Source organism: Balaenoptera ricei, chromosome 2 (genome assembly GCF_028023285.1).
Source record: "Balaenoptera ricei isolate mBalRic1 chromosome 2, mBalRic1.hap2, whole genome shotgun sequence".
NCBI lineage: Eukaryota > Metazoa > Chordata > Mammalia > Artiodactyla > Balaenopteridae > Balaenoptera > Balaenoptera ricei.
Genome location: NC_082640.1, coordinates 122357711 through 122370949, shown reverse-complemented (window position 1 = coordinate 122370949; position 13239 = coordinate 122357711). Strand labels below are relative to the sequence as shown.

General features: G+C 38.2%; 1 protein-coding gene across 4 annotated transcripts in view; it reads right to left on the bottom strand.

Moving 5' to 3' along the window:
* AKAP6 (A-kinase anchoring protein 6) overlaps window positions 1-13239 on the bottom strand; it is a 574354-nt gene that overhangs the window by 125702 nt on the left and 435413 nt on the right. For all 4 annotated transcript variants that reach the window (XM_059914067.1, XM_059914068.1, XM_059914069.1 and 1 more), the window contains one exon: window positions 12454-12602. In XM_059914067.1, the coding sequence (XP_059770050.1) occupies window positions 12454-12602 (149 nt within the window). The remainder of the gene's footprint in view (window positions 1-12453; window positions 12603-13239) is intronic.

Here is a 13239-nt window from a genome sequence, read left to right as displayed (position 1 = left end):
TCAGAGAGCTGTGGTCAGGACTCCCTTTGCTACCCTGTTCTCTCATCCTTCCATGAGGTTTCTTGGAGTTCAGCTGGTGAACTTGACAGAGGTGTTGCCATGGCAACAGAGACACAATGACCACCCCCCCCCCCACCCCAACCAAGGAGAGCCAGGGTGGCCTCTGAAGCCAGACCTCAGGGAGTTGGCTGGGCCAGTGAAGGCTGAGATGAGGTTTAGTCAGCAGGAAATACCTCCTGACCAAGCCAAGAGATAACAACACAGCCACAGCCCTCTGTCGGGAGCAACCTCATAATGCCAGGGGCAAGACCCATTTCACTGAACCCAGCCAGCCTGCACCCAGCGGCCACATTAAGCCAGGGACCCTCACTGTACCCCAGAATCACAAGGTCATGTAAGCCTGCTATATGCTCAGATGTCATCTTGCACAAACGAAGGGAGAGGAATAGGAAATCTGAAAAACAGCATTTATCCCAAGAGGTTGTTCCCTAAAGAGAAGGTTAATTTGTTAGGAGAGGCTACAAGCATTTTGTGTAAGAGCCTGAACTCTGATCTTAAAACCAGGTTTTTTTCCCTTGCTGTACCAGGGAAGTATGTATTTAGGAAGTGTCATAAATTATCAATCAGTAAGAGATAATAAGGAAGCCTGCTTTCTTTTCTATACATGTATGATTTAAAAAGAAACTTTGATTATGACTAAACAATTCAAGGGCAAGGTATGAATTTATCTTTGTATCCCTAATGCCCAGGATAGTACCTGGTAAATGATGATGAATGAATGTAGATAATGAAACCAAAAACTTTTAGTAGGACCAGAATGACTTCAGAAGAGCAGTATGTGATAGAGATAATATCTCATCCCCAAATGCCAACACAAACCAGTGCAATATAGACAGACTTCTTCATTCATTCTGAAGGTGAGATTTTGCCTTCAGTATACAATGGTACATTTGCTTACTTGAAATGATTATATGCAGTATATTCTCAATTAATGTGAGTTGCCTTCCCATTCCTTTCACATCCTGCTTCTATATTAAAAATTAAAGGAGATTTATGAGTAGATTTTAAATAGATGAAAACTGCATATGGGATGATAAAATGTTCGCAATCATGGAATTTTTTTACTAGCTCTTTAACATGTCTTTATATCCATTGAGCTGTTCCCTCCTATTATTCTCCCTATCAAAGGACTTAGAACAAAAGCCATTTCTTCTAGTTAAATGTACCTCAGGCTTGTTCTCGGATGGTCTACACTGGAGACCAGCGAGTGGTGAATGAACCTAACACAGATACACTTCCTCCAGTCTAGTCTATTTTCATCCTAGCTGAGAATATTTAGGCTTGAGTTTGTTAAATATGGTAAATGCTTTGGTTCTATAGTTTGTTTCATTAAGTGTAGAATCGGCGCTAGTGTTTTCTAAACAACACATTCTCATAAGGTCCTAATACTGAAGACAAAAACATTTTCTAAGCATTTGTGCCTGATTTCAGATTCTTTGCCGTGTGTTAATTCACAGCTTAGAAAAAAACCTGACAGTTTTCCAAATTTAGTGAAATCAAATACGTAACTTTGCAGCAAATCAGAAATAAATTACTAGAATTTCTTTGTTGGTTTTTTTGAAACCTTCTGAAATGACTATAATTTAACGTGCTCATTATATTAGGAAAATCCTTGGATAAAGGAAGTAGCTTACTTTCTTATGTTTATATTACCTGCAAAGGTGTGCTGTATACTAGTGATTTTATAAAAGATGTTTTCCAGGGAAAATGCCAGCTACTATACAGGAAAACAAAAAAGATCACAGATGAGTAAATTTATCAGGGGTAGCATAGAACTAGTTAACAGTTCTACAGCCCTTTGAAGAATAGGCTGATTCAATCAGCTGAATTCAGAACCAGGTACCTTTTTTTGAAGTCCTGGTGACAAATGCCCTCTTTTTAAAAGGGAGAGAGAGGTGACTGAAATTGTGGCAAGTAGTTCAGAATCTTATAAAGGCTACGAGTACTACTCTTTTGGGGGGATTTTCCTTATAAAATTTTCTTTGTAAATGTGCTTGGGTTCATGTCAACTCATTCACTCAAATATATAATCTCCTAGATGTTAAAAGGTCTCAAAGCATACCTTTTCAGTACTCTATGAATATGTTATACTCTCTATGAAAATGTTACGAGGCAGACTTGTATGATACTCTAAGAAGGTGTTATAAATCAAACACATGACCAAAATGCTATTCTTTCAGATATTTTTCCTTTAAATTGCCATATACCTGAAGGGTTCACAACAAAAGAGTTGGACATTCTATTGTAGGTATGATATAACCAGTTTCGGAGTTTTAAAAGCTTCATCATGGTAAGAGGAGAAAGCCTTCTAAATCAAAGTCAGCTTTTGTTAGATAAACACAGAATTATGTGTTTATTTCATGGTCTGAAATTCTAATAGAGACAGAGACAAGGCTATGGAAAAATAAATGTGCAATTTTTTCTTTAGAGTTTATTTCTAAATTTGGGCTAACTACTATGGTAATTGCCAAAAGTATTTCCCAACATCTTGTCCACCATTTTCTCTGTCTTTTTAAGGTTAAAAAAAGATTCCAGGGTCTTTCACCATAGAAATAAAATACTAACAAGCCTGTTCAGTATCATTTTTTTGCAGATTGGATAGCAATATATTATTTGTGAGGCTGGCACAGTCTCAGAAATGATCCTTCCTCTAAACCCTGGAGGGAGTTACGTTTAACCAGCTAAGTGTTTGAATACATAAATGCATTCAGCCTTTGGTATTTAAAGTGAGCATCATTAACTCAACATTTCAACTTAAACTTTGCTTAAAAGATAAAGTTTCACCCAAGTGAAATCAATGGGAGGTGTGTGTGAATATATGAGGTTCCAGCTTGGTCCACTAAGGAATTTTGATTAAACCAGACACCAAATGAAGAAATCATCAAAATAGAGCAACTATCAGTTGAAGAAAAAATAATACTAAAAAGCCCTGGAAGTTTTTCTACCTAAGGCTGAGTAATACATATTTTGGAGCATTTAAGAATCCATCTTTTGTAAACTTACTGGTTCATTTCACACCAACACATCCAAAAACACAAGATAGGTTCCTGAGATACCAGCTTGTCTATGTTGGAACTTCTGTTAAATGATCCAATTTTCCTAGCTTCTTTAGCATATTGATTCTTTCCCCAAATATTCACTAAGTGTTCACTGTTCACATTATTTGCTCAAGGAAGTTTGCCTCTGGTTTTCAAAAATGACACTAAAGGTAATAGTAACAAAATCTTGTAAAAAAAATAGTTTAAGAATATTACTGAAGTAAAATACTAATAATAGATTAGAATTTCCCATCATCCTCTATTCCATGTGTCATGTAAGTACAAAAGGGAGATACAAGAGTGGCACCTAGCCCAATCATAATATCATTAAAGAATAAAATTTAGCTTTCCAGACATGAAATCTGATATGCACAGTTGCATGTAGAATCCCTTTCCACTCTAAACATATTAAAGTGTGGACACTAATTTACTATTTTGAATGAAAATTCATGAGCCACTTCCTCATGAGAAAAGCAGCCTGCCTTTGCCATTAATAAATAAAAAGGAATATGGAGTTCTTTCCAGCAGTAATTTTCTCAATTCTCATATATACCCATGTACATATGAAAATGTCTAAGAAAAATAAGATCAACCCTACAGATTTGTTAATGTTTGGCCCCACTTTCTCATGGTCTCATGGACAGTCTGTCCATAAACACTTGTTATTAAAATAAAAGCCATAAAGCAAAAAAATTCTAACCTCCAGGATTAGCCATAAAAGTAGAAATATTAATGTAAATTTCTAGACGTATTTAGAGGATTCTGTTAGGCTGTCAGGAAGTCAAATCTTTCTCTAAATTTTCAGATAATACACTGGACTAAGTTCTAGCCAAAAAGCTTGAAAACATTCTGACAGTAGTGATTCTAACACAAATGGGAGAAGCCATACGTCCGAAGACAAAGCAAGAGATGATGTTGTTTAAAAAAAAAAAAAAAAAAGATATAAACCTTCCTATGTCATTGTCTGTGTGTTAGAGGGGGCTGGATCCAGACTTGCTACTGGCACACTGGTGAGCGTTGGGCAGCTCAGCCTTTGGTAAAAGGTCTACTCCACCCTAGGCCTCCCTGTTTTTCAAAGATTTAACAAGCAACAGAGAATATTTACCCTCAGGGTTAGGATAAGAGGTAAATAACCTAGAAATAACTCTCGGCCACCCAATCCCTAACAAAAACCTGGTAGCAGACTTAATATGGAGACCTCTCCCAAAATGACTTTGTCTATCTCCTCCATCAAGGCTGACCCTGGCCACAGAGTGCTATGCTCAGACTACAAGGTTCTGGTTACTCATAGAACGGCTCTTACTGAATTGTGCTTTGCCATCACTTCTGCAGCCTACATCAAAAAACTGCCTTGGGAATTTGTTTTCTCTTATAGGGATGTAGTATCACAGATGCCTATCTTCTCCTTGAAGAACTACAGGAGAAATTCCTCTCAGGACTCAATGGCATAAGCAGCTGTGTTTCCCCAGCTTTATATATTATTTTTAATCTTAGGACACTATGAATTTTCTGATGGATGAGATTTCACTCTTTTCTTTGGATGTGGAAAGCTTAGAGCCAAATCATTGCCCTTCTTGAGGACATGCATAGAATATGCATTTGTTTGTTTTCTTACACATATTTTACTTTTGCTTAACTTACTTCAGTCAAATATTTATTCTATTTTATTGTAAATATTTTTGTAAGTTGACTTAAATCCTTTGTGAAAGACATGGGGGAATGTATAAAAGAATAAATTTTAAAGAAAAGAATTAAGCTCTGCACATTAAAATGAGGTAGATTAGATTTGTCTTAGGTTCCCTCATACCTCTCTCCTTCTTCAACAGACCCCATAAACTCTCCAAAGCAGTACAGAAATTGTTTGAAAATTATTAAGATGGAAAGGATATATATATATATAAATATATAATTGTTGACTTTACTGTTAACTTTGTTAACTTTGAAATAATACTTCCCCAGAAATTATGCCACTGCCTCTCTGGTTTACCCTTCGTTGGCTCCTGGCATGGATGGCATTAGATTACTGAAGTGGAAGACTGTCTAGGTCTAAAATTAGTTTAATGTATTTGCACATTGGAAGGATATAATATCATGATCCCAAATGAATACATTTATACTGCTGAGATTTTTTTTTTCAGCCCAGAAAGACCTATTTTAATAATCACATAGTGCCTAGAATATCAGTTTTTCAGAAGGTAGTCAGGCACTTTTGGCTCCTTTGACTACAGGCTGTGTTGAGATCTTACTGTTCAATAACACGACAGCACAAGAGAAGGTGCAAAAAGAACTGGAACTGAACACTGAGCGGCTGTTCATTAGTTTAAGACAGGGGAAGAATCAGGGGAAGAAAATAGAAATGCAGGGTGGAAATAAGATCTCTTTGGGCTGTCTAGTGATATATCTGCAAAAGTGTTCTCAACATTGGCACACGGAAGAGATAGTACTTCATTTTATGGCTGGTGTGTACCAAAAAGAAAACATTTTATGTAGCAATGTTCCAAAAACACCCATCGAGCAGAAATTCCAAATGGTCATTTTGTGTGTGTGTGTCTTTGTGTGTGTGTGTGTGTGAGAGAGAGAGAGAGAGAGAGAGGGAGAATATGAGTGAGCATGAATGTTCATCAAACTGCACAGAGATATTTTTGGCCTTTTGCTCAACAGAAAACTAGAAAGATCACCCTGCTGCAGTGAAATCCAGGGGTGATTATATCGCTTCTCAGGTAGTTACAGTCATTCAGTGTATCTTATTGCTTAATTAATTTAGAATCAAATTTGATCTTTAATCAAGCAATGTTTTAAATAGTGATATATTTGTTTCATCTGTCAATATCATTCTTCTTTGGGAGTGTTTTTTATATATGGTGTATATATATATATCTGTGTATGTTTTCACACTGATCCAGGGATACTTCTCTTCCTAAAGGAAAATGGACTCATCTTTCCTGCTGAACGTTTAGCCTTTTGTCTAATTAAAGTTCACTGAGTTCAGCCTGTTGTGCTTGGAAATAACCTATATATACTGTTTGTATTTGGAAGTAAAATTTACGCTAAAACCTTACAGGGTGAATACTCCTGTATTCTTACACACAGAGCATAAACCTTAACTACATATCCATCTGTAGACATTGCCCAAATTCCCCTACAACCAGAGGAAGCCTGGCATATGACTGAGACTGAAGTATCTTCTAGAACTTTACCACAAGAACAGAAGTCTCTAAGAGCTCCCTTGGGATTCCCTCCTGATCCCAGGAAGCAGAGCCAGGAAACATCTCCATGCCCTTCTGCTTCAAATTATTATTTATGGTAACCCTTAATATGTGCGTGCGTGCACGCTCATACACGCTCACACACGCGTGCGCACACACACACACACACACACACACACACACCCCTACATACACACCTGAAATCCTCACCCTCATCCTACCTAACCTTTTCCTAATGGCTAGTATCTATGCATCTTTTAAGACAGCTCAGATGTTCCCTCCTCCCATAAACCTCCCTGACCCCTTCTAGCCAGGCTGGATTAGGCAAGCCTCCTAAGTATCCCCATAATACTGTCTATCTGGAATTTTGACCATCATTTCATAAGGTTGTATCTGAGTGTCTCTGTCTTTCTCCCTCACTAGACAGTAGAGATTAAGTCATATGTATTTTTTCCATTCCTAGCACCTCATACAACTCCCTGCAACACAGTAGTTGCTCTGATGCATATTTCGTTAACTAATTTTTCACGTATCTATTACATTCCAGGTATTTTAGACATTTTCTTATTGATTATTGTAGTTCTGTGCTGCACAAAGCATGGGAAGTAGACTGGGATAATAATCAGTCCACTTAATAATAGGAATAATAAAATAATAATAATAATAGGAATAATAAAATATTACTATTTTACAGACTGAGATATTGCATACTGAGGAGGTTAAGTGTCCCAATCAAGGTCACACAGCTAAAAAGTAGCAGAGTGCCAACTTGAATTCCAATCTTTAATTTTTAATCATGTATGCTCTCTCTCCTCCTTTAAGAAATTAGACTAGAGTGAATGTATGACCATCCCTAAAAATAAATTTTATTGTGCATTGGGAGGCAATCAGAGCAGACCTAATGCATTCTAATATCTAGGATCAGGACATGTTGCCTGCAGCTTTAAGACAGAAAATAATATTCAACTGTAGTCCTCAATTCCTGCTAATCAAGATATCACATGGAATTTTCAATGGTGTAGTTTTTATTTTAGAAGACTTCTATAATAGAGCCTGAAAGAGTCTAACTGAAATAAAAACGTTCCTATTAGCCATACCTTTTAAAACGAGCATTCTTAGAGATACTGTTATGTCTACCTGCGGTAGATCTTATGGGATAGACTACCACAAGGTAAGCTCCTAGCTCTCTCAGCCTCTACCACCTCATAGTTACCATACTGTCCTTGTTGATGGTTGAGGAGCCCAAGACTTTCCTGAGCTCCAGACCTGCTTCCTGGGCATTTCTACTTAGATGTTACGCAGATCGTAAAAAGAACTATGCCCCAAACACTCAGCTTTTCCCCGCCCCCCTGCTCCTCCCCTGCATTGCCCACCTCAGTGAATGCCATGTCCATCTGTCAAGAGTGCAAAAGCCTGAAACATGGAGGTCTGTCTTAAATCCCGCCTCCCTTAATGCCCCCCATCTACTCAGTGACCAGGGTCTGTCTTCAGCTTCCTTCTTTCAGTTTCCATTCCTGCTGTCTTATTAGCTCAGGCCCTAACTATTTCTCACGTGGATGACTGGAATAGCCTCTTAACTGATCGCTGTCTAGTATTGCCCATGGCAACCTATTCTCCCAACTGCTGACAGAATACTGTTGGAAAATTGCCAGTCTAGTCTTCCTGGGATCCTTGGCTGGTTCCAGCTGTGTGTACACACTGTCTCCTTTGTGGGAGACACTCTGGCTGTCACTTCTGACCCAGGCCATCCTCCATGACACTTCTCCTAGCAGGCGTTCCTGACTGACATGCCCCTGCCACCCTTTGGGTCGCACTGTCTCTACATCCTCAGTGCCTAGTACAGTCTGCACTTCCTAGCTGCTCAAGAGTTATTAAGTGTTGAATGACATGAAAATCATTTCAATCCAAATCCTCCTAGTTTCCTTCTCCCCCTCGAGCCAGCAACTGGAGCATCAGAGTGGCTCTTTTTTCTCCCTCATTCCCCTCATCCAAGGTTTATCGACTCTTTCTGGCTTTAGCCTCCAATCCAGTCTCCACTTTTTCCATTACTGGTCTCCGCCCCCAGACTTTCCAATTTAGTACATGCAGAGTGGGACCCAGAATTTGCATGTCTAACAAATTCCCAGGAGACACTAATGCTGTTGGTCCAGAAACCACACTTTGAAAACCACTAGGGCAATGGTTCTCAACTGGAAGTGGGCATCAAATACATCTTGGGCCACTCCTGCCTACTGAGTCAGAATTTTTAGGGAGGTGAGACGGGCAGGCATTTTTTGGCTTAAAAGCTGCGTAGGTAATCCTGATGCACTATCCTGGTTAAGAACCATGAACTCAGTAATTAACTCTAGGATCTGGACTTCACTTTCTTCCTAAGCCTTATTTTTCACCACCCCCCTCCAACCTTCTACCCTCCTCCTCTCCAGTCATACGGAAGAGCAGGTAGTCTAATGATTCCAGACCTTTGCTCCCTCTCTCAGACCCCCAGATCCGTTTTAGTTATTCATTTATGCATCAATGCATTCACCGAGCACCTAGCACATTCCAGGGTGCAGGGCTGAGTGTGGTGAACATGACAGGCACAACCCTGCCTCATGGAGTCCACATTGTTTGCTCTGAGCTTCCCTGGCACCCTCTGCTTCCTCTTCTTCCTCATTGCACAGGCAAATACTGGCTTAATGCTGCACTCTCTTGCTAGACTGTTTCATGAAGGTAGAGACTACGGTCTATCTTTGTAAGTGCTCAGTAAATGTTTGTTCAGATTAAATTGGAAAACTCTTCCCCTGACCTAGGCTGCTTCTGAAAATCATCTCCAGAGTCCTCTCTTTCTGCTGTCTTTCCTGACCTGCTCCAACTCCCCCTACCGCAGTCAGCATTGAGCCTTGCCTTCCAGGAGCCCTGACCCTGACTCCAAGCAGATTTCTAACTCAGCACTTGTGATCCTTTATTACATGTTGCTTACAGATCTGGCTCCTCCTACCAAACTGTGAGTTGACTCCTCAAGGGCAGGGACCATTTCATCTCTGCACTTCATATAGATAGGAGGTATTTAATAATATTCATCAAATTAATGAATGAAGTCAATTTTGTTTTCACTTACCGCCTGCTTTGCAATGTTTTTGCCCAAACTTCCTTGTGGCTTTAATGAAATTGCCTTAAGACTCTTCCATTCTTCCATAGTAGGAAGATACCATAATTTAAATTTTATACAGTATGGAACATGCATAACATGCATTTTAGGGGGAAAAATGTTTATCAAGGGTCTGAATGAAATTCTCAGAGAGAGGGCAAAGTGTGACTTTATGGGTTGTCCACTGCATCATGACCCAGGACTCTGAGGTGAGGTCCTGGACAAGCCAGTCACCCAGCCTTTCTGCCTCCCAGTTCTATCATTTATAAGCTGAACAAAAGACATGGTTTTTAATCTACACTAAGTCTTGACATGGATGCTGCTTAATGAATTAAACAAGATTTTGAAATTCATTTAAAAAAATGAAATCAGATAACTCCTTGATAGAAAGAGGTATTAGAAAAAGAGATGGTCATACTTTACGAAATACACAAATTATAAGTGTTCTTGACAAACTCTGCTCAGAACATCATGCCATGCACTTAGTAGGCCTTCAGTGGATATTTACTGGATGAAAGAAACAAAACACTCTATAAGCTTTCATTTAAATCAGCCGGAATCAAAAGTACCAACCTGTTCCCACTGAGAATCACCAGTGATTCACGCATTGTATGTCCCGACAGGAAGCCATGGCTTCCCCACTTTGTGATGCAGGAGCCAGTGCCCAGAGTCTCCCACAGAGGGACACATTCTGTTACTACAGCTCACACAGGTTCACATACTTTTGGGGAAATCTTCCCACCGCACATATTCATGACTGCTAAACACACATTTCATAGTTGTATATAAGCTGTGTTAAATCACCTTGATGCACACCTTTTCGTCAAGCCAGAAAGGTTATAAACTCATTTCTAAACAATACTTTGGTTATGCAAAATTCTTAGAAATGTAAGATCTCCATTCAGTCTAGCTGAGTCTTCCCTGGAGTAATCTTATTCATTTTTCAACTACATAGTCTTCTTCGCATGCATGTAGGCACGGGGAGGAAATGAAAATATACAAATTGTATCACCAACTTAATGTTCTCTTTAGTAGATTGGATATCTATCTGCATATGGAATGAAGACCCTAGAAAGCCCACACTATTCCCACAATTGCTTATCAGAAACAATGCTCATTCTATGTAACAAAACGAACGGTTAATGAAGTTTATGTATCATTGGAGCAGATAATTTTACAAGGCTGTGTTCTTAAGGCTTCAGAATTAAGGATTCAACTGTGGGAGCAAAGAGTCTTAGGGGCAGGACACCCCAGATAACCTCACCCACATACATTTCTCAAACAATGGTTTTCTGTATGTAAACAGAAAATAGAAAGGAGTATATGCTTTTTGTCCTTAGTATTAAATAGCTGCCTTTTCTTTAGCATGCTGTTAAATTTCTGCACAATGCACAGCCTTCAGCACCCTAAGGAGCATAAACAAAGGATATCAGGCAAGTTCACGTACTCCCACTTTACAGAACAATGCTTGTTGTTAACTAAGCAATTCCCAGGGCAGATTTATGATTTGTGGAGCCCAGAGTAAGTACTCAGGTTGGGCCCTTGGAATCTGAGGTCAGAAGAACATGGTGCCCGCTCAACCCCCAGAAAACATGAAAATATGACCTAAAGTTTGTGGTTGTGGGTACACCAGAGACTATTTCGGCATTTAGAAAAATTAAAGCACGTTAAGGCCTCAAAACAGCTTATTGTTCATGCTCCAAGATTTAACCTTTTCTTTCTTATTTGCTGCTATGCTTGTCCTCTTGTGAATAAATGTCTTCTGAATCGTATAAGATGAATCAAATATATGTATAACATGTCTATGTATAAAAAATATCTTAATAGAGCAACAAATTATATAGATAGGTAAATTTTAAATTTTGAAAAGTCCTTTCCCATTTCCTAAAAAAGAATTATGACTCTGATTCTTTTCTTGCATTCTTAGACCTTGGGTTATATCACAAGACAGAATTTGTAAACTGTGTTCTTAATTTATCCCCCAAATTTGAATTTGGATTTTAAGTCACGTCAGAACCATAAGCACTTACTTCTTTCCTCCTGCCTTTTCAAGGAATATTTTGGCTAGAGTTACACCCCATAGATTTATACTGTGCTATTAACATCTAATAGAACTTGGGGGAACAGTTTCTCCGCCGTGTTGTCTAGCTCAAGTATAAAAGCGAAATAGGTTACTGTTTCCATTTTTATGAGTATAATTATTATCAAGTCATTAAAACTATGAAATAATTAAATTTCATTACACTCTTTTACTCTTTAATAATCACCTACTAAATATTCAAATTGAGCCAGAAAAAAATTTTTAAATATACTTTTTTAAAAATTCTATACATGTATTATATATACATACATATTTATATACACACACACACAATGTTCACATAACTTTAAAGTAATTTGGAAATATTTGAATGCATGACTTAACTATTCAATAGCATGGGTAGTTAGTACAATATAAATACAGCCATTAGTCCATTAGTCTCAGGCTGAATGAAATTGTTGGTGGGTCACTAAAGTTGCTGGGTCTTTTCACATACCATAGACAATAAGCGCTAGTCCATTATTCCAGTTGACTTTATGTGACAAACCAGTGAGCCCATAGTCCCTAAACAATTATTAAATATCTATATTTTTCAGAAAAATTATGTCCTACCAAGTTTCCAGTGAGGTTCTGGTATTTAAAAGTTGCTTCTATAGACTTTAAAATAAATGGTGAAATTTAAAGAGGTGGAAATACACTGAAAAAAATTACAGGTACAATGTAGTGACAGAAATACTCATAAAATCACAAGGCTGTTTTGAAAACAATAATAACAAAGTTAGGAAGTTCTGGGTGAGATGACACACTGATAAAATCCACAGTCTTCAATTGTGAAATGAATGGAAAAGAACATAAATGCCTCGTCTATTGCGCTTCTCTTGTTAGCTAGGGACGAAATGCCTGCCTAACACCTACCAGTGGAACATCATTGAAAAAGTAGAGATTAGTGAGAATAAAACAACAAAAAGAATAGTTCCCTACCCATTGCCTCCTACTGAATGAACTTTTGACATATCAGCGAACTCTTCTTTCCTCTTGCTGCTGCTGGTGTACTGCTCGCTGTACAGCTTGAGGGACATCTGCTCAACAGCGTCTCTTTGTGCTTCCAGGTAGCATAGTTGAACCTCAGCCTGGAGAGAGAAAAAAAGAGGAATTGCTGTTTTAATCCAGAAGGAATGCATTTCAAGTGAGGTGTAACAACTCAAAGAATGGGAATTGTTCTCATCGTTACACTGCTCCTTTTCAGGTTGGATTTAATGGGATCAGCTGGGCATATTACAGAATTATATTTTAGATCTGAATCTTATAAGTTCCTCCTTAAAATATGACCTGAATAAATGAATTCTCAGAAGACTCAGTAAATATCACAAAATATCCCTGAGATCATAATACTGTATGATGAGACTTTACATAAAAATTCTGTGAAATTCCTTAATAATATTCTTCCTCGTATTGCCACATATGTAACATTTATTTTTTTAAAGATTCCCCCTCCGACCCATACATTTGCATGGACACATACTCTGAATGCTTCTCATTATCTTCCCCGAGGAGAATAAAAAAGCCTAGTACTAATTCAATACCTTTCCAATAGTGACAACGGACTTCCTGTATTACATTTTTTTTGGTTCTCTGTATTTTGTCTTAATAATGTTAAAATAGAGAGAACAGTGATTTTGCTTACATGCAGGCTTGAATTGTTAAATCTTTCACAGATACTTGGGGCTCACTGTAGTACAGGGAGAGGTAGTAAGTTCACCATGCTGT